A 27,565-nucleotide genomic window follows, 5' to 3' on the forward strand; every position below is an offset into this window, starting at 1 on the left:
CATTTATTCCATACTCCTACATCTCCCCCAACCCTGCCATGCCTGCAGGGCGCCCCTAGCACTTTGTATCCTTCTAGCGTTTCCCTTCATCTTGTAATACTTGTTGCCCCTGCTTGACAGTGAGAACCGTGAGGGCAGGGACAATCTTTGATCCTTTGTTATAGCCTCAATAAATGTCTGTTGAACCAAATACAAAATTTTGCTTTTACTTGTAAAGATAATGTAAAGCTGTATATTTAATGCATTACCACTGATACACGCCACAGTCAGTAAGCCAGCCCTGCAAATAAACTGAAAATATGCCAGCCCACACCATTTTTAAATTAGTCTATAGTATTTTCACAGGTCCTTCAATATCTCCCATTTTATAGATTACCATATGTAATAACACAAATGCCTTGAAGTTCAACTGGATGATTAGCTTCTTTGTAAGCTCCTGAAGGCAGGTGAAGTCTTCATTTGATAGCATTGCTTACTGCTTTTTCCTGTAGGTTAATCAATGATTGCTTGACTCACAAATAGCAGTTATCATTTAAAATACTAGAAATTCTAATTTCCAAGACCATTCCTTTTAGGTTTAGCCAACATTTTCTAGGCTGGGAGCTCACGTGTGATTCTCTGATTGACTGATTTTTCTTTTCATTCCAGTTCAATGCTCTTTCCAAACCTAAAGAGAAAGTACTACAGGGTTTACAAAGTGCTTTCTATGTATTTTAATATCTTAATAACCCTGCAAAGTAGATCTTCATTTTCCTCATTTTATAGACAAAGACGATAAGTCTCAGACCTGACCATGGTTATACCACTAAGCAAAAGCATTACATAAGGATGGACTTGGCACTACTGAGGGTCTTCATGGTTAGGCAGTACATGTGATAGATTATAAATCCAATATCAAGAATTGTATGAAGTGCCCCCCTAAAACAGGTTAACATTATCTGTACCCAACTGCCTACAATACTGCATTTGAGGTTAGACATGATGGTCCAGTAAGTCCTTTGCAGCTCAACCTCCCATGATTTTGCACATTTCATCTGACTGAAGAGAGCACAGCCAGTATTGCTTAATGCAGCTGCAGGATTAACAGGTGGTTTCTTAGTCAAGCAAAAACTACCGGAGATGTAGGAAGTATATAGGGGGGCTGGATTGAGATGGTCCAGGGCAAAACCATAGCACAAATGAGTTTAGCTATCTCATGTTTATCCTAAGAGATAATCAGTAAATAAGATGCTGAAGACTAGAGAAACACACAAGTTTATGGGGCTATACAGTCAATACTGAAATGAAAAAAAAAAAGCTATTATCTAATCTCCTATAGTGACCTGATTATCTGAAGAATATTAATGAAATGACTTGTCTCTATGGAGTCCATAAAAAAGGGACCAAAGAGGAAAATCATGTTCCTTTTTATCAAGCACTACAAGAGAGACTAGACATACCACCTCTAATGGAAATGAGTATTTTTTGCCACTAGAGAGGATGTATTTCTGTGGGTTGGACTGCTCAATAGGGTTATCCATAGCCTGCACTGCACAGCCTCAAAAAATCCCTTTGCTTCTCCACTCCTATGCTCACTAAATAATCCTAGGTTACACACTGTGGGAAAATGGAAGTTCTAGGGCCAGGATCCTCACCTGAACCTGAACTACTTGATGATGTAACTGGCCTGCTGCTAGGCTACTGCTTCCACACCTGTAGGCAATGAGCTGTTATTGACTGAGTCACCATATAAAGAGCTCTGCCCACTGCTCTGGGTTGGAGGCAGAGACGGAGGAGGATTACAGACCTGCAGGCTGTTGGATGCAGATGTGATTCTAGTACTTGACCTAGCGCCAGGAGAAAAAAGCCAGGTATAAACCCTTTTACCCTAAGATCATTCCATTGTCATTTCTTGGTCTCACTGAATCCATAGTGAACTTTTCCAGGGCTAAAACCCTCAGGCAAGACGCTCATTCAATATCCAAAACTCCTGCTAATAAGAATAGGGTGGCCCTAGGTTCAGCCTTCTTTTAAGGATATGACAGTACATCAGAACCACCTGAGGAATTCTTTAAAATCCCTGAAGATTGTGATTCAGTGGGTTTGAAGTAGGGTCTTGGACTCCATTTTAACAACCTCCCCTGGTGACTGATACACATTCCAATCAGAAACTACTGCCCTAGATGACTAGTTCTCAGCCCTAAATGCACATTAGCATAATCAGCAGGAAGCAGTAACATAAAGGCAAATACGGAGCCTGATTCTCAGTCTCAGCTGCCAGGCAATGCCACCTGGGGAGCTGTAACACTGCCGATGGCCAGGCCAACTAAATCAAAATCTCTGGAAGTGGAGTTTTCTCAAATGTTCCTCAGGTGATTCCAGTATGTGTCCAATGTTGAGAATCACTGCTCTGAGGCGTCAGCAAACCTTTTCTGTAAATGGCCAGGGAGTAAATATTTAGGTTTTGTGGGTTGTACAGACATAACTACTTCCCTGCCATTGTAGTGCAAAGCAACCACAGTCCATATGTACATGAGTGTGCACGGCGGGGCTCCGATAAGCAAACCAAGCAACAGGCTGAATTTGGCACATGGACAGTAGTTTGAACTCCTGCTCCAGAGGACACGTATGTTCTGGCTACTGGAGAGGTATGTCTCTCATTGTAAATACTGTACAGTGGGAGCTTGAAAAATCAGTCTCATCTGATTAGCTCCAGACAGTCCCTTAAGCCAGTAATTCTGGCTGCAATGACAGAAGTAAGTTTCTGGACCTACAATAGCCTCAAACCATTACTTAGGGCCTGCTTTCTCGGGGATGGTAAGTAACAGAATACAATAATGATGGGATCTAGCCCAAAACAAACATATCAATTCTACACAAGTGTTTCCAGAAAGTAGGAGGAATGCTTCCTCACTCATGAGGTCAGCATTATCCTGAGGCAAAGTCAGGCAAAGGAATTACAGATCGTCCTCAACTTACAAAGGGGTTACATCCCGATAAACCCACTGTAAGTTGAAAATATGGAAAACTGAAAATGTATTTAGTACACTTAACATACCAAACATCAGAGCTTAGCTGAGCCTACCTTAAATGTGTTCAAAACACATTAGCCTATAGCTTGGCCAGAATCATCTAACACAAAGCCTATTTATTATGAAGTATTGAGTATCTCATGTAATTTACTGAACACTGTAATGAAAGTGAAAAGCAGCATGGTTTATGGGTGCAGAATGGTTGTTGGTTTTTCGGTTGTTGACCCTCATGATCACGTGGCTGACTGACAGGCAGGTGGGCTCACTGCCCTGCTCAGCACAAGAGAGGATCAGACCGCACAGCACCAGCCCAGGAAAAGATCCAAATACAAAATTCAAAGTTCACACTACACTGAGCGCATATTGCTTTTGACCATCCTGAAGTCAAAAAAATCGTAAGTTAACCAATCTCAAGTCAGGGACCTATTACTGTTAGGTAATAACAATTAAGAAATAAATAGCAGTTTATTTCTTTAAACTACTATTAAAAAATAAAGAAGACAAGTTAGGTGATATAAACTTTATTTAACATGTCATGAACTGGAATGTCTCCATTCAAAGAACTGCAAAATGTGGCAGAAGGCAGGAAGCTTCAGTAAGATACAGAATAAGGAACAAGGAAGTACGTACAGAGCCAGGGTGGCTTGGCGTTTGGGGACTGGTTGGCTGGATATGCCCTGTTTCTGGTTAAGGGGAGCATTTACAGGGACATCAGTCTCTGATGTGGCACCCCAGGCACGGGCAGCTCCATCTTGGGCCTAGAAAACTATTTCAACATGACAGACTAATATCCCTCATGAACATAAATACGAAACTCACAAAAACATATTAACAAATAGAAGAATATATAAAATACATCTGACCAAGTAGGGTTTATCCAGAGAATGCAAGGCTGTCTCAACATTTGAAAACCACGTTAGGTAACAGACCATACTGAGAGACTAAAGATAAAAACCCACATAACTATTACCAGAAAAAGCATTTAACAAAATTCAACATCCATTCATGATCAAACTTCCCAAGAAACCAGGATAAAGCTGATAAAAGGCATTATCAAAAAACAAAACCCCAAAAAACAAAAAAACCGTACAGTTAACAGGACACTTAATGGTGGAAAAAGACTGGATGCTTTTCCCCTAAGATTGGGAATAAGGTAAGGATGTTCATTGATTTCCTGAATATTATACCACAATAACACTAACTAAGATGCTATCAGTGCTTTAAGCCAGCACTGACATGTCTGATGTCTTTGGTAAAGGTACAGTTGTCTAGCTTAGCTTGGGAAGGACAGTTACGTGGCCAGTGAAATAAGGGTTTACAAAGGAAAACCAAAAAAATCCAAAGTTTCTGTCTCTCAAAGTGCCTGATTTCCTCCTCAAGCCCAGCAGCTCTCAGTGTGGTCCCTGGATCAGCAGCATCACTGACCACCTGGGAACCTGTTAGAGATGGAAAATTCTCAGGCTTCAGAAAAACATCCCGAATCACAAACTCTAGGAGCATGACTCTGCAATTTGTGTTTTTTAAGAGCCCTCCATATTTCTGAGGCACGAAAACGCATGAGAACTACTACTGCTCTACACTATGCAAAGGACTGCTGGCATCTTAGCTTCATTTAGAGTGGGCCTGTGTGTAACACAATTTTGCAAAATATTAAAACCACACACAGCTCCTGGAGTCAAGTGAATACAGAATCATCCTGGGCAAGGGCATCATACTGATAATCTAAAAGCACATTCAAAATCTATTCCTTCACGTTTCTGAAATTCTTGGATACGTATATTGGCAAAGTCCCCACATTCCCTCTACCTGTTAGATTTCTTTGGATTTGGCCTCCAGGGACATGCTGGGCTCTGAACACTGGCTATGCGTTTGGAAATTAAAAGTACAGTGGCAAGAGGGGAACTGGCCTTCTCGGGTAAACTGCACCCCTCAGGTGAAAGGGGTCTTAAGGGAGAAACATCTTCCTTCTAAGTGAAGACACTGTTTCCTTCCTCAATCTTATTTCCACTTAATTCATTTGTCAGGGTCCTGAGAATCCAACTTCAATACTCCAAATTTCATACATTAGGTCTGGTAGGGCAGTGACTTCAACAGCTGTACTAATTCTGGAGACTCAGATTTGGTTTTTGCTGAGCACAGTACCTGCAAGATACTACATTCTTTGGGCTTCTATAAATTGGTCTGGCAATTTAACTTGTTATTTACATGCTTTAAGCTTTCCAATGTTGTCAGAAACAACCACCCCATCATCCTGGCTTTTCCACATTCTGCTTGCCCAGAACCCTTCTATGAATTAGGCATGCAATTTCATGTGACCAAGTATGATAGCTATTTTACAACTGCCCGCCAAAGACAGCTAGATTTCCTACCTAGATTCACTGCCTAACCTATCTGTCAGGTAACTAATCCTTAACACCCACAATTCTCTGCAGATATGTTCTCTGTAACACCATCTGATGCCAATTACTATATCATCTTGAGATCCTGGTTGTAGGCCACAAAATGTACTTTTTTATATTAAGCACACTGGATTTTCTGGAATGACAGTAAAGGCTCACACATTGGGCAAAAAGCCTAGCGAGCAACAAGCTAAGGAAACAATCAGGAGTCAAGGGCACTCCAGAAGTAAAGCAGCAGTGACACAGCAAGGATCATGCAGCACAAAGAGCACTGCTTCTGCCAGCGCTGAGTCACCTCACCCTCCTCCTCACATCCTTGCTCCGGAGTCCAAGTCCAGGAGAGAAGTTTGGCTGACCCAGGCCACATGCCTGCCCCCCAGGAGGCACCAGGAGCGGAGAGGCGAGCACTATCGCCCCGCAAGAGAACACACAGTGGAGGAAGGGCAACTCCCTTAGAGAATTCCAAGTGTCCAGGAAGTGAGAGTGGATACCAGACACACGAAATCACACAAACGAGTGACACAAAGTGGAAGCTGAAATAAAGGGTGACGGAATCGGGAATAAAGCTGAACTTGCCTCTCTCTCCCGCAAAGCCAAACTCGAGAGGCACTTAGTCTATTTTATTAAAGGAGAGCCTCTTAAAGCCAGGCCTAGTACTTAAAATGGTAATTTGGTCTGTGATCAGTTTATGCTATAAAAAAAGTAAACAAGCAAAACAAAAACACTGACGAAACAATATGCACCTTCATTATGATACTGATGAACTGATCACCATTACGGGACTTATTTTTTTAAAAAACTTGTTATACTGAAAATGGCTAAAAACGAAAGAAGAAAACATGCTTTCCCTGTCTTCCTGTATCAACTCTAACCCTGTGTAACCAAATGGTAGGTCACAGTAAGTTTCCTTCTAAGGAAGTATTCTGGCCAAAAAAATGAAGAGGGAATGAGACTTAGAACCACCATTTTGCAACACCGAAAAAATTAATGAATCTATATATCGTCCATCAATGGCCACCAATATCACAAAATAGGCATTAGGTGTCTTTTTATGGAAGGACATACCACCTATAAAGTGATCTTGCCAAAAAACAATGAATCTTAACCTCATCAAGTCTATAGATCCAGTTAGCAATTTAGAGGAGGAAATGCAGAGGCAAGAACATGTTCATCTGCATCACAGAGACAAACAGCAAAATCTAGACTCTTGGAAACTACAGAACAACCAACTTGGTTTTCTCAACAAACAGCAAGAAAAAAGGGACAGAAGCAGAACCCATAAATTAAAAGACAATTGGCACAGAAACCAATCACAATGAAAGTTATTTGGATCCTGATTCATATAAAACAGCTGCAAAAAAAAAAAGTGTGACATGTACTGGACCAACAGAAATCTGAGTACTGACTGGATATTAATTACAAGGAATTATTGTTAACTTGGGTATGATAACATTGTGGTTCTGTTGGCTTTATACATAATGATATTTACAGAGAAACCAGGTCTGGAATTTTTTTCAACTACTGAGGGGAAAAAAATGTAGATGGAATAAGATGGCTGAGTATATTATGGAAGCCAGATGACAGGGACATGAGATTATATTGTATTTTCTATACTAAAATGTTTAAAAATAAGAACAATGTACCATTTCTTGTGCCTCATTTTTCTTCTCTTAAACTGTCAAAATATAGTGCCCACTTGCAAGCCACGTTTTCCCTTTGGCTAACATAGTATTTCTTTGGTCATAACTTATATGATGACCATGATTATGATAACCACAGTAACTAAAATATCACATGTATACTCACTATTCCATGAAGTGACATTAATTAGGAAGGTGAAACATTAATTTAACACTTTAACCCCAGTGTAATTTTCTTTTCAAATTGAAGGTCTGTGTATTCATTAACGCAATTAGGCTTAGGGCATTGAAAGGACTTATGATGGAAATGGATTATAAAACAGTAAGAATCTGAGTCCATAGGCTACTGAGAGATGGGGGACACCTAACTCTACAAAAATGTGTCAGCCAATAAATGTAGAAGAAATAGAGTATCAGAAATCTTCAGCCCTCCTCTGTCCCAAGTGACCATGTTATAAATGACTGGGGCAGATTCTTCATGAATGTTAAAACCTCCAGGTCAATGGTGACTGAGCAACAGGACATACAAAAGGTCTCAAATTATTACCTTATAGAGTATTTACTAATTACAAAAGGAAACCTGCACTTTTGCAATGGAGAGCTCTGGAGGCACCGCCCACCAACCAAGTGGCCACACTTAACCACCACTAGACAGCCCTACATTGTGCGGCTCCTGCTGCGGTGCAGTAAGAAGCACTAATCACCTCTGTAGACTTCTTGCCCAAAAAAGTTTGACCTGAGTCTACTCGGAAGGAAATAAGACAATCTGTTGACACTTGGTCAATCTACATGAAGGTTATATTGGGTGTTCTTTGTATTATACTGTCAGTTTTCCCTTGTTTGAAATTTTTGAGAATAAAAAGTTGGTGAAAATATAATTTGGGTTATGTTTTATGAGATTTCTATGTAACACAGTAAACAAGAAAGGCAGTTTAAGTCTTGAGTTAAAATCAGTCCATCTCCCAAAAAGTAAATAAGCCTGGCCAGAGTCAAAGCACAATTTCACCTGGTCCTTCACCGACCCAAAGCCGTATCCTCTGCGCAAGCTCTATTTCATCAGAGAGATGAACAAAATAGCCTTTTTCCTGCTCCTATAGGTCAAGACACTGAAAAGAAGGGGAAAAAAAAGTACAGCTGACACAGCACATCTACTGGCTCCAGAAATAAATTCAAGATCTGGAAGCAAACAAAATTTTCAAAACTTGATTTTTTAAAAGAGAAAAACATTTTAAAGTCTCTTATTGTTTTTCAAATGGATTAAAAAAAAAAAAACCCTGCTGAAATTCTATAAAAAAACTAACAGTATATCCTCCTCCCCTAGTACGATTGAGGGCTCTATAATAAAACAAACCAAAAGTACAATTAAGTATTTAGTGTATATGGAGGAACTTGAACTTCAATTTTGAAATCATGAGCTAAGTCAGTCCAGTGAAATGTCACAGCATTTTGGTTTGCTTTATTGAAAGAACAAATCAAAATCTAGTTGATACATACCTTAGCTCCCATGTATTTGGGGAAAAAACAAATTTAACCAATTGTAGATTCCAGTGGATTATACATTACATAGTCTTTCCGTATTTCAAAAGCCACCTACTGGCTCAGATCATCTTTTACATTCTTGGATGTCTGCATTCAAAGGCTTAACGAAGTGCAAGAGAGCACTGGGTTACACCTATGTGTACGCCTCAACAACGGTAACACCCACTGCAAAGGCAAAATTAGTGAAAAATGGTAAGGCTAACAGCTCTAATTTTTACAGGGGGCAGGAGAGAAGAGGTGTGTTTAGTGAGCCATCCCATGTGTGCCAAATACTGCAGTTTTGGCCAAACCCCCAACACATCCAGACACACCCACAAATTTCTTTCTTTACTCACATGTATATTAAAAGCCTTAATAGAGAATTAGGTTGCATCCTTATTAGGTACATTTCTATCTCTTAATTATTGTGTTTTATCATTTTAGGGTTAATAAAATGAATTTTCATCAGCCACCAACTTATGAAGTTCCTTTTGAATCCAAAGATTATTATTTCACAAGCAAAACAGACAAGGAAAATACAAATTCTTACATAAAATCATAGTATCTGAAAGAAAAAATGCCTAATCCAAGAGTTTGGCACCTAAGTAACTCAAGAGAGATCTGCAGCTGACTCTTCTGAAGGAGTGTAAATAACTCAACTCCAAGCAAGCACTGTAGAAGATTGTAGTCATAAACATCAAACTTTTCAGCACTGAGGTAGAGCAGAATTAACTGACTTGCTAATATAAATGCAAAAGCAATTAAAGGAAAGAAAGCATAAGAACCAAAGGTTCTCAAAATAGCAGCAGACTCACAGACTCCAAGAAGAGACTAGTAGTTACCAAAGGGGAGGGGTGGGGAGGGAGAAGGGGATTGAGGGGTATTATGAGTGGCACACATGGTGTGTGTGGGGATCATGGGGAAGACAGTACAGCAGAGAAGGCAAATAGTGACTCTGTGGCATCTTACTACACTGATGGACAATGACTGCAGTGGGGTACAGGGGGAACTCAATAATATGGGTGAATGTAGTAACCACATTGTTTTTCTTGTGAAACCTTTGTAAGAGTGTTTATCAATAATACCTTAATTAAAAAAAAAAAAGAAAGAACCAAAGGTTCTCAACCCTGGAGAGCTTTACAAAAGATATTTCCTGGGGTCTGTTTCTTAGAGTCAGATCCTAACACCAAAATTTCTTCCCAAGATTCTCAGCTAATTTCATGTGCATCCAGGGATGAGAATCACTGAAAAATACAAAAAAGACAGAAAGGAGAAAGAGAGGAAGCAAAAAGACCTTCAGAAAGTAATCATAATCATCAATTTCTGTGTTTAAAGCATCACCTTTTCCATTTTAACCATGCTCATCAATTTCACAGTACCCTCTACTGGTAAGGAAGGGTATCTATTATTCCTCTAACTACAGGACAGAAGAAATCTCCAACTTTAATAGTTGAAAGAGAATCTACCTAGAAACTATTAGTGAACTTTCATTCTTTCTGTATTTTCTTATAATTTAAGTGTAAACTGGGTTGGCAAAGATGGTTTTATTCTCAAAAGTCAGGAACAATTTTTTAAAAAGGTGTCATTTGGTTTACCTCAAGGTTTGTTGACCTTCACACTACTGACACTGTGAATCAAAAGATTCTTGGTTGCATGGATGTAGCCAGTTTTACAATATGCAGCAGTAACTTCTAAGACATAGAGGTTCGTGTTTCAATATAAATGAGTTTTTGGAAATATCATCCTCTAGTACTTTTAATCCATTACACAACCAGAAATCTTACTGTTCTGTCTGCTGTAGGGTGCTTAGCAGCATCCCTGGCCTCCACCCCTACATGTCAGTAGGAGGTTCCCCAGCCCACAAAGCTGTGACAACCAAAAACATCTCTAGACACTGTCCAATGTCCTCCTGCCCCTAGAGGGAAGGGGCAATACTGTCTTCAGCTGCAAATCAGTGACTTATCCAATAAAGATGCTCCTGAAAAAATGATAATCAAAATGTATTTTTTCATTAGTGAAAGGTGACCCATTCACTACATCTAAAAATCTGTAATTTTGGTATGCCAGGTTCATAAAGAACACCTTATAGCAAAGAACAACCATGGTGGAGATTTTCTTTTAAATAATTACAGATTTGTTCATGGGTACTGTTCATGGATACATAGTGTGGGTGTACATGAATGTTCTACTTTAAATTTAAGCATCTTGTGATACATAAATCTATGCAGTACAGTAGTTTAATCAACATCTGCAGGTTGTTTTGTTTTTCACTTTAAAGTCAAGACCAAAATCAAAACCTCTGAACTTACACATTTCAACCTGAAAGGATCCAAGAAGAGCCATTATTTCTAACTTAACATCAATAAAGCACATATTATTCTTACGAGTATTAATGGACTCTACAGAAACCTAAAATATAAATACCGTATTTTGTACTTAATTTGAAGTATTGCCACTGAAACCAATTATAAATGTTTACTCAGAAAGATGCTACTATGAAGGTTGCAAACTCAAATACTGACAATGACTATTCAAAATTTAATTTATGGTATACCAAGAAAACAGGCTGAACTGGAATCTGTGGATAGTTTTATAATATTCACTAGCAACAATGTTTTAAAGACACAGAAGGCTACTGTTTTCTATAAACTAGGAGTTTCAAAATCAGCTTTAGTGCTTTCAACTGTCACATGGCCATAAACCAAAGACCCAAATAATTTCAAATGATCACAGATACTATTTATGCAAAAATTCTCATAAGTCAGTACTTTTAATGTTGTGCACATCAAATTAGAGTAAAAATACAAGTATAAACAAGATGCAGCTCCCTAATTTCATGACCAGCATGCTGCATTACAGTAAACCGAGTTTATATTCCACCATCAAGTGTGGTTCTCCCATTAGTTCACTTTGTGACGGGTCTGAAAACAAACAGAAAGAAACATTAAAGATCCTTAAAAAAAAAAGATAACGCCAACGTCCACTCACACGAAAAAGTACAACACACAAAACTGATCTAACCCAGACAGAAAACAGACCCCCAGTTGCTTGGGGTGGGGGAGTGGCACATAGAGGGTGCTGACTGCAGTAACTAGGAAACTTAGAGTGATAAAACATTTACAACTTGCTTTGGGGGACAGTTACACAGCTGTACACATTTGTTAAAATTCACAGAACCATATGATTAAAATGGGTGCATTGTATTGTATGTCAATTATACTTCAACACAGACGATTTTAAAAGAAAACACAGATTGCAAAAGTTCTCCTTTTTCAAAGTGTTTACATTTTTCAGTGGCTTCCCTGATGAGTATAGGAACAATCTCTAAGAGACTAAGCAATCTCTTAATCTAATTTGCAAAAATGTTTTATCTCTGTTGTTTTGTGCTCTATTACACACACATATGCACAAACATAAGCTAGAATTCTAGAGCAAGAAAACGTGCTACAATTATTAATAAACTGCTATGTATGTAATAGATATTCAACATCTAAACCTAAAAAAAATGTCTACACGTGAGCACAAAGAACAGGCAAAAATGTTTACTGCAGCAGTGTTTCCTGTTAATGAATAAGAAAAAAGAAAGCCCCCATCAATAAATGTATTCACTTATCACACATACTCTTAGTTACAGCATGATACCAACTGTGTTTTTTTAAAAAAAAGCACTAGGCAATGCCCAATATTTTCTGACTATAAATACTTGTGTATGAAGACACAGAAAAGTCTGGAACGGTACACACTGAAAACAGCAGGTAACTAGGGAATGAGGGAGAGAAATGGGCTTGGGGGTAATCATGCAGGGCCTGGGTTTCAGCTGCAATGTTTAAAATTTATAAACAAAGAATAAATTCATTTATATAATGACAACTTTCTTTTAAACTCTGCTTTTTTTAAGCTGTTGACTTCAGTAATGTACTTATTAAATAAACCACTCACACCAGAGCACAGCACACCACGCAGGCAAGGACCTGGCCTGGGGTTCTAGCGCCTGCTCTGCTGCCAGCCCGCTGTGAGACCATGAGGGCAGACAGGGCCCCTCAGTCGGTATGTCTGCTCATCTTAAGGTGAGGGACTGGAGGAAATGGAAGGCCACTAGTTTTGACTTTACTGTTACCCTCCTCGTATTCCCTTCCTTGGAAAATGTGCGGATTCTTCTTGGCCAAGCACTTCCCTGATGAGCACGCCGCACCACCTCCAACACTTGAACAAATGTAAATTGAAGAAACACAGATTCTCGTCATGGTTCTTCGGTCCCCACAGAGTTCAGGTGAACACCTCATGATAGCCTCAAACATTCCTTCTGAGTCAAAGGTGATGGGAACGTGCTGAGCAAGGGCTTTCAACACTTACTATGGATCAAGCACCTTTCCAGGAGCTGAGGACACAGAATTAACCAAACAAAGTCCCCAGCTCTCATGAAGCTTATGTTTTGAGGAAGACATGTAAGAAACAAGAAAAACACCAGATAAGTGTGATGGAAAGAAAGTGAGGTGACAGGGTCAGAGACTACTTGAGACTGAATGGTCAAGAAGTCCTCTCCAAAGGAGTGACATTTAAACTGGGAAAAATATTCTAGCAGAAGGAACAGCTAAGGCAAGGCCCTTCAGTAAAGCCATAAACAGCCCATATACTACGCAGAGGTCCCACAAAAAGAAATACCCAGACACAGTGCGGTGGTCTCATCCTGACAAAACCCAGGACCTACCTCACCAGGGGATCTTTCCAGCTTATATCTACCTTAGATATGCAAGGAATGAATATAAAAAGATTTCCACAAATAGCTAGCAATATTTTTAAATATGAAATGCTATCACATCACATCGCTGCTAAAAACCATCGCACAGCTCTCCACGGCCTTCGGCAAAAGCTCTGTTTCATGGTCAGCAAGGCTCTGGCTCCTCCGCACCGGCCTAGCTTCTCAACCCTACCTTACTCCACTCGCCACTCACTGAACACTCCAGCTATACGGGCCCTCTTCACACACTCTCACTGTGTGTTGGGAGACAAGGTCTCTATGGGTCTCTCAAGATTCTGCAAGTCCTGGAAGCAGATGCACTGCCTGCCTATGTTCTGGACTCTTGCCGAGGCAGTTTCTACAGTGAACAGCCTCAGAAGACAGACATCCTGCCGTGTCTCCCCTGGAGTATGAACAAGCAGGCTGACCACCCATTATAAAAGATTCCGGTGCCCTGACCCTGGGTTCCTCTTCCTGTAAGAAAACACACAGTATGTGCAGATGTCACCTGACACTCTTTTTGCTGCCTGTGGGAATGGGGGCTCAGAGAACCAACAGAAAAGCTGATACTCTGGCTACTGCAATTGCTGGGAGAAACAAACTGTCCTTAGTCTCTTGCAGCCTTGTCTTCTGCCGGCATCCACAAAACCATGGCAAGCTAACCTGTTAGCTCACAAGCAGGACAGGATTGTCCACCCTCCCGAGTTCTTCAGCTATCCTCAGGTTAGAGACCCTGAATAAACTGCTGCTTCTGCCTGAAGTACTCTCTACTTTTAGATCAACTAATTCATATATCCTTCAGGAATCAACGAAAGTGCCACATTCCCAGAGGTGACTACATCTCCCACCCAACAACAAAGCATATCCTGTCCTTTTTATTCCTAGAACTTATCACAATTTGTAATTATATGTTTGTGTTTCATCTGTTTAATGTTTACGTCCCACACCAGAACACACAGATGTTTGTTTTATCCCTGTTGTATATTTACAGCCTAGCCCAGTGCCTGACATATAATTGACTGACTGAATACTCAGTAAGTCCCTCTCCCTTTCTTTACACAGAATTACAGAAGTTTATTTTTAGATGAATGCCTTTTTTTATAACAAATTTAAAAGTAACTATGTATAGACATGACCTATTGCCTTATGAATTTTAAATGAGGTCTAAATTCAACGTAAAAGCCTAAGAATACCAGGTTTTCCGGCATTCAGAAAATTCCCTCAAAGAGGAGGCTCACCAGACTTCTGTTGTGTCCACAGCATTTCCTTACCGGGACACATCAGCAGCCAAGCAAAACTAATACAATTTAATCCCGTTGGGTTTCTCCGCTTCTACTTAACTGCTGGGGCATAATGAACTGGGGCAATACTGGACAGAATTCTATTTGTTTATCTTCCTCAGAACCAGAAAAAACAGGATGCTGCATGTATTGTTCTTACTTAAAACTCATTTATCTCATACATAATACAATTAATCAGGGAATTTTGTTGAAAATAACAGATTTTTCTTTCCTCCTCACCATTTATAGAAGCACAAGATTTACTTTCTTGGGGTGGGCAATTTTTAAAGAAAACTTTCTCTTACTTTCTTCGTATCATTTAAAAAACTAGTCATATCCCATAAACATTTTGAATACTGAATCAATCGTTGTTTAAGCCACCCAGGAACGCTGTATTATGTCACACTTTATCCTCAGGACATGAATGGCTACCACTAATTGACTGAAATGACTACAACCTCAGAACTCCATAAATAATTTTCACTTTAAGAACCAGTTAAAGAACTGTTCGTGCCATTACATTTTCTTATTGCAGGGCATAAACACGAGGGGCCTCCGATCAGCTGTAAGCTCCGTGATGACGACATGCTGTCAGCTCTGTCTGCTGCTGCCTTGCGCATTACCGGGGCTCCATAAAGAGGTGCTGAGTGACACTTACCATTAAGAATATCTTCAAACCCGATTGTCTCATCATTACCCCTCAAAATATCCAGTGAAAGGTTTGAGCTTGGAAGAAATGGAAGACGTTGAACCTTCAGAAAAGCATGAAAGAGCAAAATCAGAAAAGCCAAAGAGAAAGAAATATATATGGAATACAATTTTATGTTCTTCATTTTTTATTTGTCGAATTCACAAAAGTATCAATTTACCTACTAGGGGAAAAAAAGTACCAGGTCATATTTTAGACTTAAACCAAGTTTAAAAATTATTCCTCAAACTTTACTCAAAATATGTAAAGACACTGAAGTTGTAGCTTTTCTTAGCACTTAATAATCCCATCAGGTATGCCCTTATTTTGGGGCATTGCTTCTATCTAGGAAAACCCAGCAGATACTTTGTTATGAAACGCAAAATCCCTGAACCTGACACCATGTCTACTTAATAAATGTGGGACGATCAAATTCCTGAAGAAATTCCAAGTCAGTGAAAGCACTAGTCTACTTAATAAACTGGTTACATTTTGTATGCTGTTTGGTATTGCTCATAGTACAAGTTAAGTTATAACCCTTCAAAACAGTAGTGGTATCCAGAAATGAAGATCAAAGTCATTTGTGGGGCCTTTAAAAAGCAGTACCATTTTGAACTAGTATAATCTACTTTTTCCAAATATTAAATACACATAGTAAAGACTGGTACCTAAAATATAGTGGAGAAAGCATAGGCTGTGAAGGCAGAGATCTAGATCCAAATTCTGTTTTTACTTCTTATCTTATGCAAATCCTATGGCTCTGCATAAGTCACCTGATACGTCTCACCCTCAGTTTCCTCACCTGTGAAATAGGATCCACCACTTTCCTCTCAAACTTACAGAACAGTGTAGTGCAAAATAGGGATACAGTACAGACAACCCAAACATTCGGTTTTCTGTTCTCTGTTCGTTGTCCAGAGACTATAACTAGAATCAATGAAGATAACCATCAAATTTTGAATATTTTCAGAAGAATACCAAAAGTGGAGTATGTAGCCAATGACTAAATGATACTAGCAGCTTAAAGTAATCATCACAACTTCAGAATCTAAGGGGGGAAGTAGGATTTTTTTCCCCTGCAAGAAAATGTACCCAGCCTAAAATTATTTTTAATTACTAATGGCCTGTGCAATTATTTAATTTCTTTTACCATATGGAAAAATTTCTCTAGGTTCTTCAAAAGTGGAAGTAAAAACAAAAAACAAACAAAAAAAGGAAATGGAGAGGATAGAAGAATAAACAAGTGAGCCCTTATGTTAAGCCAGACATTAAGGGGGGCTGGGAGTTACAGTTTGATCAGATACTGGACTGAGAAAACATCCAAAGCAGGAGTGAGTGGACAGTTACACATCCCCTGATGAGTAAGAGCTGCAACAGTACACGGACCAGAAAAGGAGCCAGAATTCCAGACAAAGATCTTTGGGGTAAATGGAATCAAACAGGCCCACAACAGGAGCAGTATGTAGCTGGAATCTAAGCAGCAGGAACATAAAACAAAGGCAACAATTCTCTGCCATACACATTACTTCACTTGACCTTCAGAATATCCCTAATAATGCTACATTGTTCTTACTGCTAACTCCATTTCACAATAAAAACAAATGATCTGAGGCTCAGAAGGTCTATTTAAGTTCTTCAAACTAGTAGATGATGAAGCCAAGATTTATATTCAAAGTCTGACTTAAAGCTATGCATGCTCTTTTAGAGCTTTATCCTTGGAAACAAGTTCTAAACAGCTTCTAAGGTGACTTAACCAATACAACTGATGGTACTGACAGAATTTATTGAAAAAGACACAACTTCTGCCAGGTGTGAAAAGGGAATCTGCAGCAGTAGGAAGTGTGTAGTATTAGGCTAGAGTGTGAACACTGGGTTGGGGGGCAGCAGACGAAGCACGGGAGCGGTCGGAGCCGATGCAGCGGTATGATGAGAAGAACGGGTGATGGACTGGATGGTGGGCGTGGGAGGTGGCAAGGAGGGGCTGGGCAAGACAACCAAGGCTAATGCTCCAGTTCCTTACCTGTTCATAGGTGATAAAGAGCATGAGAGGCATAAGGAGTTACTCTGTACCTGTAACTTTTTGAAGTGTCTGTGGGACTTCCAACTGGAGAAATGTACAGGCTTACAGCTCATAAAAATTCTAACTTGGGAGTCACCAACACATACGTGGTAACAAAAGCCACAGGAATGAATAAAGAGAGGACTGGAGGTGGACACTAGCAAAACTGGTACTATCAGGGAACAGAAAAACACAAAAGGAACCTACATACAGACACCTGAGAACAAGGTTTCAGAAAGGATGGGGACATCAGGCAAGTGTGGTGTCCAAAAAGCCAAGAGAAGGAAGGCGCCATTAGTGCCACACACCACAGGGAGACCAAGCGAAGTGACGGCATGAGAATGTCCACACTGTTTCGGAGCAGTTTTGCTGGTGTGATGGGAGCCAGAAAATAGTAGGTGGTGTGAATAAGATGTAAAGGAATGTACACAGCAAATGTAGGCAACTCTTTTAAGAAGCTCAACTCGCAAAAGCACACTTCATGAGCAAAAAGTTGCTATAAAGGTTATTTGGGATTAGCACAATTTTTGTTTCATTTTTTAAAGGCCTAAAGAGGTTGGAATATATGTAAATGTTGCTGCTGAGTCGGACCAAGTGGAGAGAGTGGTTGAATTTATTTGCTATAGAAAGGATCCGTGAAAAGGGAATTCCCTGCAGTAGTGTGACGTGTTAACAGAATCCAGAGCACAGATAGGGAGACAGTTCATAACTACTTGGAAGCACATTTCTGAAGATCTTATTCCTGAACAAGTATACTCAGCCACACACAAGCCACCTACTAGATTATCTCCACTTGGATATTCCGAGGTATGTCTCAACCTTCAGTGTAACTCCCCAGAAGGAGAAAAACATGAAAGTGGATGCAGGGGAGTTTTCAGACACAGAGTCCATAATTTGAAGTTTTCCATCTTAATGTCTTCTTTTTTTCCTATGAAGTAGGAATTGAGGTCATATCATAAAAAGAGGTAAAGCAGATAGGTTGTAGGGGAGAAAAGAAAGTAAGGTTTGTATAGCTATTATTAAATCAGAAGTCCTTCTAGTCGGTATCAATACACATGTGAGATACATACATGACTGACATCCATAAACTCACCTGTTGCACTGCCTTGAATTCCATTTGTAATTTTAGTGGAGCAAACAGACCCTGGATGTTTCTCAGTGTCGAAAAATTCATTTTGTCTTGGTTGAGCTGGAACTACAAAAGACAACAATGTAATTTTAAATGCTGCACTTTCAAAACAGCATTTATGCATATGACCATAATACTTAAGGGATTTCAGTATTTATAACTGAGATAAAAAGATTTTACCAATTTCTTCAATATATATTAGAATATATGTGTCTTTATTTTATCCAGCATGCAGATGTACTTCACCAGTGTTCAATTACCACCTAAAAAGTGGATTTACGAAACTAAGAAATGTCTTCCACATTACAAGTGTATTTACAAAGCACAATCACATTCTAGTGCTTCTGATTAGAATTACTGCAAAACTAATAGTGCAAAGGACAGATCCAGACACAGTTGTACATAGTAACAAAAATTAATACTGACTTTCTAAGCACGAAAGTGTGTATTTCAAAGGCCTGCGTGAAAGAAATAATCAGACCCATTATACCACCCTGTTAATTAAATTACAATGTTTAAGCTCCTCTTTTTAGGGTAACTGATTCTGGGGCAGGGGGAGCCAAAACTCCGAAAAGTCCATCTAATTTACATTGGGTACTAATAAGCCACTTTCTTCTGGAGTCATACTTTAACTAAACACTGATAATTACTTTTTAAAAACTTACTGCAACTTAATGTACTTTAGGCATAATCAATCAACTTGACTCATGGATTCTAAAACATAGTTTCCCAAAACGGTTCCTAAGGACAGTGGATTATATGCAGTCTACTCCAAAGATCTGTCTGACCTCAGGTAATTATAGTAAGGTAAAGTGACCTCTGTGATTATTTTTTTATTACACTACAATCTCTTGATAAGATTTTTTTAAGTTATTTTAAAAAAAGGTAATTTTGATCAATATCTTTTCAGAGATTAGTGCTCACTAGGGACCTGGGGACCATATATATATTACATATATATATAAGTCTGAAGGTAAGACATCTAGCAATTTAATTTTATGTGGTTTAATATACTTGACATCAAAATTCTGACAGATGGTCCTTAGGGAAAATATGCAATATTTTATTACAGGTCTATGGTCTTAAGTTCCAATTGAAAGGTTCCCCTTAAATACTGAGTTATCCTCATGGTAAGTAAATACAATTTTACATAGAAAAATTCAATTTTATAGACTGATGAATGCACATATCTTATAATGTGATGTCAACTACAATTATCAATCAACATATATATACTTAATTATTATCAACCACATGAAAATTAGTATTACGCTCTGTGGTGACATATGACAGAACAGTAGAAACAGTCTACCCTGGAGAAGATTTTAAAATCTAGTTGGAAAGACATTACACACAGAACAGGGCTTCTGAACCCTTGGCAGTACTGTGGTGAGTGGGGACTGTCCTGCACACTACAGCACGTTGAGTGGCTCTTACCCAACAGCAGCCAATACTAAAGACCCTTCTCCCAAATACTACCTATGACAAACAGACATTTCCAAATATCTGGAGGGGTGAGGGGCGCATTGGCAGAATCACCTGGAGCTGAGAACTACCGGTATAAAATGCTAATGGTCATCTTCTATCACTATCACCACTGCACCTCCCAATCATGGAGAGCTATGATAAAGCCAGCATATGCCAAGGGATGGTCTCTTACTAACTCCATTTTACAGATGAGGAAACTAAGACTTACAGAGAGATTAAGCAACTTGCTCAAGTTTACTTAGCTAATAAGTATGACACTATGAGTTTAAATCTATGTTCAATTACAGAAGCCATGCCAGAAGACTTATGATAGGTAAGAGCCACAGAATTTCAAGAAAGAGACTATCATTAACTGTTTAAGCAATTAAAGGAAACTATATAGAGGCAGTAGATGTAAGCAGAGTCTCAAAAGATCTATGACATTTTTAGACTCATCACCATTTTGTCCAGTCTCGCTCAAATTTGTTAGTTTCTCTTAACACGCATTGCCCAGAACAGAGTATTTCAAATCTAAGTCAGACTAATTAACAGGAAAATGAGACTATTATTTCCCTTGATTTAAGCCCTATCTTATTACTAATGAAGTCCAAGATTTACATTAACTGTTTTCAGTCTAATGTAATCTGTTGGCTTATACCGAACATACAATCTAAATGGTCAATTGTTTTATGTAACAAGTCAGGTTTATCCATCTAAATGTATGTAATTCATTTTTTGAACCTGAATGCAGAACTTCCCATTCACCTCCATGTGACTTTTTGATGAATAACACCTGTGATGTTATTCACTTACTCATCAAAATAAGTTATCCTTGTCAGCTTTTTTTCCATAAACCTGATTTACACACTTTCTATGGTTAACATTAAGTCTGTAAAAAACACAACCTTCCCAAGTCACCTTCTGAGCATGAAACCAGAATGCACTTCAGCAACTTAGAAGCCCTTTTATTTTCTCATCTAATTTGAACTTCAATTTCACCATCACATAATTAATTCTACTCTTTCTTACAGAAAGCTCCCTTCCCCTTGGCTAAAAAGGAATAGGTCAGTTTTCAGTTAACTGGGTAACACAGTACCATCTTCCCCAAGTAGTAAGGTAACTCTTGTTTTGGATGTATATTTAGAAACCTTTCTATGTTAGTCATTTGTAATACAGTTAAGTTCATTTCTTAGTGTTTATATTCATTTTTGGATTCCCCCACCCTGCCCCCCACCCCACAACATGGTTTTTGGTTTTGTTTATCACTTTATTATTGGAAATGAAATACATATCCGAAGTTGATAACAGTTTTCTCAAAATGACCATTAAGTAATACTCTGTATATTTTATTTTCTAATGTATTTTAAACATTACTCTAATAAAATACTATTTAAAAATTTAAAAATACCTTTCAGGTTGTCTTGAGGACATCTGCACAGGCTATTTCCCCCTTCAGGAGTGACCATCCCCTCTCTACAAAGCCTTACACAGGCTCTAAGCACACGAGGTTGCTCTATCTTTGGTCCTTTACGACATTTCATGAACCCCCATCCACTACTTGTCCTCCCACTAAATTTGTAGCCCCTAAAGCATGGGGATTATGTCATACCTGTGTACCTACTATGCATAGCAAGTAGACATCTCCCTCAGTTACTTAAGAGATGCAGGGCTTGAGAAAGAGGTCAAGGCTAGAGATAGGGACTCAAAGGTCAACAGCAAGAACAGCAGGGGAAAAACAGAAAACAGGATCATCTAATGAGGAAGTATTGTGAGAAGATAGAGAAGGGGACCCACCTTTAGCAATGTCCATAAAAAAGAGAAAAATGTATAGAAAGGGAATTTTGGTGAAGCAGTATAATGATAATTCAAAGCCTATTCTATAAGAATATTAAAAGTAAGGCCTTATAATTCTTCATGGTCAAATGCTCAATATCAGAATTGACTAATAAATAAAAATATAACAGTATTACTAAAAGTAATTTTCTACTAGAGTATAAAAATAATGACACAGGTAACATACTTACATTTTTTTCTGATAATTCAAGTGGATGACTGGGCAGAAGTTCATTTTTCACACAAGAGACACTGAAAATAAACATTTAAAAGAGATTATACATTACTAAGGCTCAAAATTATATCAATGATGTAACTATAATGGAATAGCATGAGGGAGTTTTTCTGGAATGATGACAAACTTCTGTATCTCGACTGTGGTTACAGGAGTGTATTAGAATTCATATAACTATACATCAGAAGGGAATGTCAAATTTACTGTATGACATTTGTTTTAAAATGCATCTATTACAGATACATGGTGGTCAAGATTTCAATTTACTCAAGAGAACATCTCCGAAAAATGTTGTTAAATGGCATCCCATACCTAGAGGAAATTTAATGAAGTATGTTCATGACTATCACTCTGATGACATGCTTCTTGTATTATATAAAATACCTAAGCCTCTTCAGGGCTAATGCATATTCAGTACTTAATTTATCTTTAATAAATACATGTTGAACAGTACGTTTAACATTCACTGAATACCTACTATGTACAAAGTACTTTGTTAGGTGATAAACAGCTAGAACCAGACCACTGGTCTTTATCACTCTAGTTATATAAAGTTGACTACCTTATTGTCTAAAACATGATTTGACCTTAGAAATCCTACAACAATAGTTTATTGAATATTGTCTTTGTAGAGATCATTATCCTAGAAATGGAATTTCAAAATGGTTCTGTTTATGGCAATCTTAACAGTCGAACCAGGAAGAAAAGGAGCATTTCGTGAAAAAAATAAATAACAAATCATCAGGACTTGCTGACTAACTTACAGATTTGATTATACAGTCAACCCTTGAACAACATGGGGTGGGCCGACCTGGGCTGGGAGGGGCATACTTTGAAGGAACAAAGGTTTCCTGCCTCCATCCTCCGGGCTGGCCTACCCAGGCCTTGCTGGGCTCCTTTGTTCCTCTCAGATCCCAGTGTTTCTCTCTGGTCCAGACAGCAGTGGGTTAGTTCAGCTGGTTAGAGTGTAGTGCTAATGATGCCAAGCTCACAGGTTCCATCTCTGTACAGGTCACTACGTATGTTTTTCCTTTTCCATTTCTATCCACCACATCACTGTGGAATCTGGTCCCTTATATCCAACTACAGATACTGTATATTTACTGAAAAAAATTCACCTATAAGTGAACCCTTGCAGTTCAAAGCCATGTTGTTCAAGGGTCCACTGTACTATAAATCAAATTACATCTCCAATTCCAAAGGCTGTATGAATTGCATCTTTCACTACAAAGTGCAGACAATAATGAAGCATTACTTCTGTCCCTAAACACTAGCATTTGAATGGCATCCTTTTTATAGGAAGAACTACTTTAAAATTAGATATAAAATTCAAAACACAAAATTTCCAGGGACGGTGGAGGTGTGTGGATGCATGGATTATCCTTATTTAAGAAGAAAAGCAACTTGCCAAGAAAAAGAAGTAAGCCAGAAATTGAGACCTAAACATTTAGAACCATAGAGAAAATTGAGGTAAGGGATATAATTGTGTGCTGAAGCTAGAAAAGAAAAACAGCAGCAGCTAACACACTGAGCGCTTACCAGTAATGTCAGGTACCATTCTAAGTATTTTTCATGTATTAAACTCATTTATTCCTCTAAATATAAACAGCCCTCTCCCAGAGATGAGGATACTGAGACACAGAACAATTAAGTAACCCACCCAAAGGCATACATCTAATGAACAGCACAGCCAGGATCAAAACCCAGGCAGCCTGAGCACAGAGTCCATGCTCTTAACTGCTATGTTATCTGTAAAAAAATAATAATAATAATAATCCTACCAAATCATGCTACTGGGTAACATTTCCTAGGAGGACACTCTATCCTGGGGAACGACAACTTTGATTAGATGCTTCTACAGGAAACATCTAAGCCTCCGCTCCCCTCCTCCCCCAGTCTAAGTTATTATTAACTGCTATGTCCCAAATTAAATATATATTTATGGCCTATCAAAATATTTTAAAATTGTAAAAAGTAATTCACAGGAACATTTTATTATGACAGCCAAACTCATAACTCCCCTGCATACCCTTTTCGAAGAAGATCACGACTTTCAAAAGGTCCACTTGCTGTAAGTTCAGTAACTGGAATACTGTCCTTTAGCTGAGATCCAAGTCCTCTGGCATTCTACAACACAAATAAAAAACTACTGAATACAAAAAATTCAAAAAAATTCACACTGGGTATCTATGCAAAAAACACTATATAAGCACTAGAAAGAAAAGATAAGTTCTCTGCCCTCAAAGAGCCCACTAAGTCTAGACAATTACAGTAAGTCTTAGCGTTATGGTAGAGGGATATACATGGTATAGTGAATACCAAATTTGGAGGTAGGAAGGTTTCCTGAGTTGATCTCTGAATGCTGTCAGATTGCGAGACACTCCAAAAAAAGAACAGAGGTAAAGGTATAAATGAACAACCTACAAGTAGTCTGAGATGACCGGCTATATGTCTGAGTAGGGCGGGAGTAAAGGCTGGCAAAATGAAAACAGGAAAAGTCTTAAACATGAAAGAAATTTGTGTTTTATTCTGAAATTGAGAGAGCCTCTTAAGAGTTATGACATGATCATATTTACTTTAATTGGAAAGACGCTTCTCCTTTGGTTGGAATAATTAGCACAGAAAGAAAAAAGTTGAGAGCAGAATCCTCGGGAATAACATTCCTTAAGAACAAGGAAATGGGATTAGGAACAACAGAGGAGCTAGAAAAGAGTGGTCAGAGAAGCTAAGAAAGGAAATTTCATGAAGTGTTTGGTTTCCATAATAAGGTGCTACCTATGAAAAATAAATATATCTAATCAGGATAATGTAAAAGAAAACAAAGACTCTCAGTGCATTTGGTACTGGTATACCTACACCTTTACATTTATACTAGAATATTTAATCACCAATATGTACTAAGCGTCTACTGTGTGGCAGGTACTCTGTTGGATGCTAAAGATACATGTCTACACACAGGCTTTAGTCTAATGAAGATAGAATGAACAAGCAAATAAAATGTAGTAAATGTTAGAAGAGATCAAACACAAGACGCTGATTTTAAGTCACTTTTTGTCAAGTACAATGTCCCTGCAATTCTGTTGAAAAATGTAAAACAGCTACAGGTAGTCTGATATTTAGTCTTACACTATTCTACAAAAACTATTTTGATTAATTATTTATTATCAATTATTTATGTAATGTTTATTGTTATTGTTAAATGTTTATGTAAAAAATGCAACTGTTAATTTTTAAACTAATTTAATAAAGAATCAACTTTTTAAATTGATTTCTTCATTCAGTTGTGTGTTTTATTTGGCTAGGTACTTTACCATATGCAGCATTTCTTCCATCTACCACCCCAGTCCAGACACTCACACCTGAGTAACTTTAATAACACTCTACTGGGTCTTGCTGCCTCTGGACTCTTCCATTTTCCAATTCTGCATATATTTTCCTAAAACATATACTCTCCCCCACCAAAGCTGCTAAAAAAAAACTGTTCACTGATTCAATAATGCCTTGTCTTAAGAATAAAGTCAAGTCCAAGGTCATTAGCCTGGAACTCAAGACCTTGCACAACAGGTTTCAACTCCCATACACAAAAGTCTCATGGTTAATGAGGAAAAGATTCTCGAATCTAGTGTGGACTGTCACTCACCCCCTGTGTGACTGTGATCAAGGCACAGAACCCCTCTGGCCCTCTTTATTGTTCTTTTCAGGCACCTGAACTTTTTCCAGAACTAGAGTTGCATGACTGTACCTTTCCAAATGTATGTCCTACTTTACTTACTTTCTTATATTGAATATTCTCTTCCTCCCAGATTGTTCTCTTACAAAGGAACATAAGAAAAGTTTCTTCTGAGCACAAGTAAAAGGAGAATTCTGATCTCTGGATTCTACTGTTACCATTTTCCCAATTTCCTTTTGTAAAATATCAGGATTAGTACTTGATGCTTCTAATAAAATAGCAGAGGAAAACAAATCTATGGTAAGTTAATTATCACTAATTAAGACTGTTTATGAAACCTTTTTGCAATGATCAGCAGTATTTACCAACAGAGGCTTTCAGGATTTTGATGGCCTAGCAGCAGTATCAGAGTCAGGGGCAATGGCAATTCAGGAATCTTTCCCACATATCACCACTTTTAAATTAAAAAGAAAGAAAAAGGAGCGAGGGTGCGGAAGAGATGCACTAACAATACCGACAAACGGGGGGTAACAAATGCCCGATTCCCCACCACCACTCCCGTTTCTGGCACACTACAATCTCCCAAAGGAAAGGATGAAGCTGAGTGATAAAACCGCGACCTACAGCTGTGCATTAACCAAGGCAGTTCAGAGGGTCGGGGTGGCTGAGGACTCTGGGCTCCAAAAATTCTCCCCTCAAGGCAAGGAAAGCGGGCAGCGCCACACCAGCGAACTTGCTGTTTGGGATTTGTCCCTCCCAGCTCCGCGCCAACTACGGCGAAGCGGCCGGCGCTTGCAGGGGTCTTGCGGACGCGGAGGGCACAGGAGGCGGTGGAAGATGCAGCCGAAACGCTGCTCGCAGGCTCAGCGCCGGAGCCCGGCCCCGGCGACAGCCACGAAACCCCCCGGCCCCGTGACTCGACAGATTATGGCGCCCGAGGCCGGCCTCATCCTCCCGCCGCCGGCGCCGCCACCAGCGGCCTGGCTGCGAGGCTGCGGGCTGCTCCGCCAAGCCAGTGCCGCGCACGCCGGGAACAAGGGGCCCCCGGGGGCTCACTCACCATCTTCAACTCGCTTTGCGAACAGCCTCTCAACCCGTTACCGTCAGAGGACCGCGCCGCTCACTTCCGTTTCCGGGGTTGCCCCCCCCACATCCGCCGGAAGTGCGTCCGTCCGGGCGAGGAAGGAAGTAGGGCGCGGGGCACCGGGAGGGAGCAGCGCGGGGCCGAAGCTCCCACGCCTGAAGTCCCGAGGGACGCGGGGCCAAGGGCGCAGTAAGGGTGTGGGCTGGGAGGAGGGCGGGGTCGGGACGAGATGTGCCGAAGGGGAGGGAAGACGCGGAGGCCGCTTTATTAGTAATAAACATCTATCGGTCCTACCTTGGAAGATGTGCAATGGGCTTTGGTAAATCCATCGCCTTATTTAATACAAAACTTCTTTGAAGTAGATATCTTTTTCGTAAGGGTAAACTGAGACATGGGTGGGATGAGTGATTTGCCTGCAAGGCAAAAGTGGAACACCAGGCTTTTTTGTCAGTTGATTTTAATTTTTTAAAATCGTACATGGAAGGCCTGCTATGGTCAGGACCCCGTGCTGGGGCTAAGAATACAGAAATGAACCAAGCTGTTGTAAACTGTTAGGGGTGGGGAGGGTGCCAACTGATTAAGTATGATAAATAAATATGCCCAAGGAGGACCGTGATCCTACTGTATTGCCTTCCAAATGTAATGTAATGAACTCATGCTCTGTCATCATATAATGGAGATAACTTAAGGAATCCTTGGGCTCATAGCTCAAGGGTAAGTCAGAACTAGTTTGAGGAAGATGAGTATGTGATGTGAAAGAGCATAATGATTTGCAAGACGAGGTGGGAAAGAAGGCCTGTGTGGCTAAAGTGCA

At 39.4% G+C, this 27,565-nt stretch overlaps 1 protein-coding gene across 1 annotated transcript; it reads right to left on the bottom strand.

Annotated features, from left to right (window-relative positions):
• Positions 1-11,328: 11,328 nt before the first annotated feature.
• On the bottom strand, positions 11,329-26,863 carry POMP (proteasome maturation protein). The gene is made up of 6 exons (XM_036917339.2): positions 26,728-26,863; positions 24,027-24,124; positions 21,954-22,014; positions 18,427-18,528; positions 15,245-15,338; positions 11,329-11,489 (listed from the first exon to the last, which is right to left on the bottom strand). The coding sequence occupies exons 1-6, from the start codon at positions 26,728-26,730 to the stop codon at positions 11,422-11,424; spliced, it is 426 nt and encodes a 141-aa protein (XP_036773234.1). The 5' UTR covers positions 26,731-26,863; the 3' UTR covers positions 11,329-11,421.
• Positions 26,864-27,565: the final 702 nt, after the last annotated feature.

The sequence above is a fragment of the Manis pentadactyla genome, chromosome 2 (genome assembly GCF_030020395.1).
Source record: "Manis pentadactyla isolate mManPen7 chromosome 2, mManPen7.hap1, whole genome shotgun sequence".
NCBI lineage: Eukaryota > Metazoa > Chordata > Mammalia > Pholidota > Manidae > Manis > Manis pentadactyla.

Coding starts and splice junctions, on each gene's coding strand:
- POMP (XM_036917339.2), bottom strand. Junction 15,339..18,426: donor AATTCAAGGCAGTGCAACAG/GTGAGTTTATGG, acceptor GCTTTTCTGAAG/GTTCAACGTCTTCCATTTCT. Junction 11,490..15,244: donor GTTTGAAGATATTCTTAATG/GTAAGTGTCACT, acceptor GTTTGTTTTCAG/ACCCGTCACAAAGTGAACTA.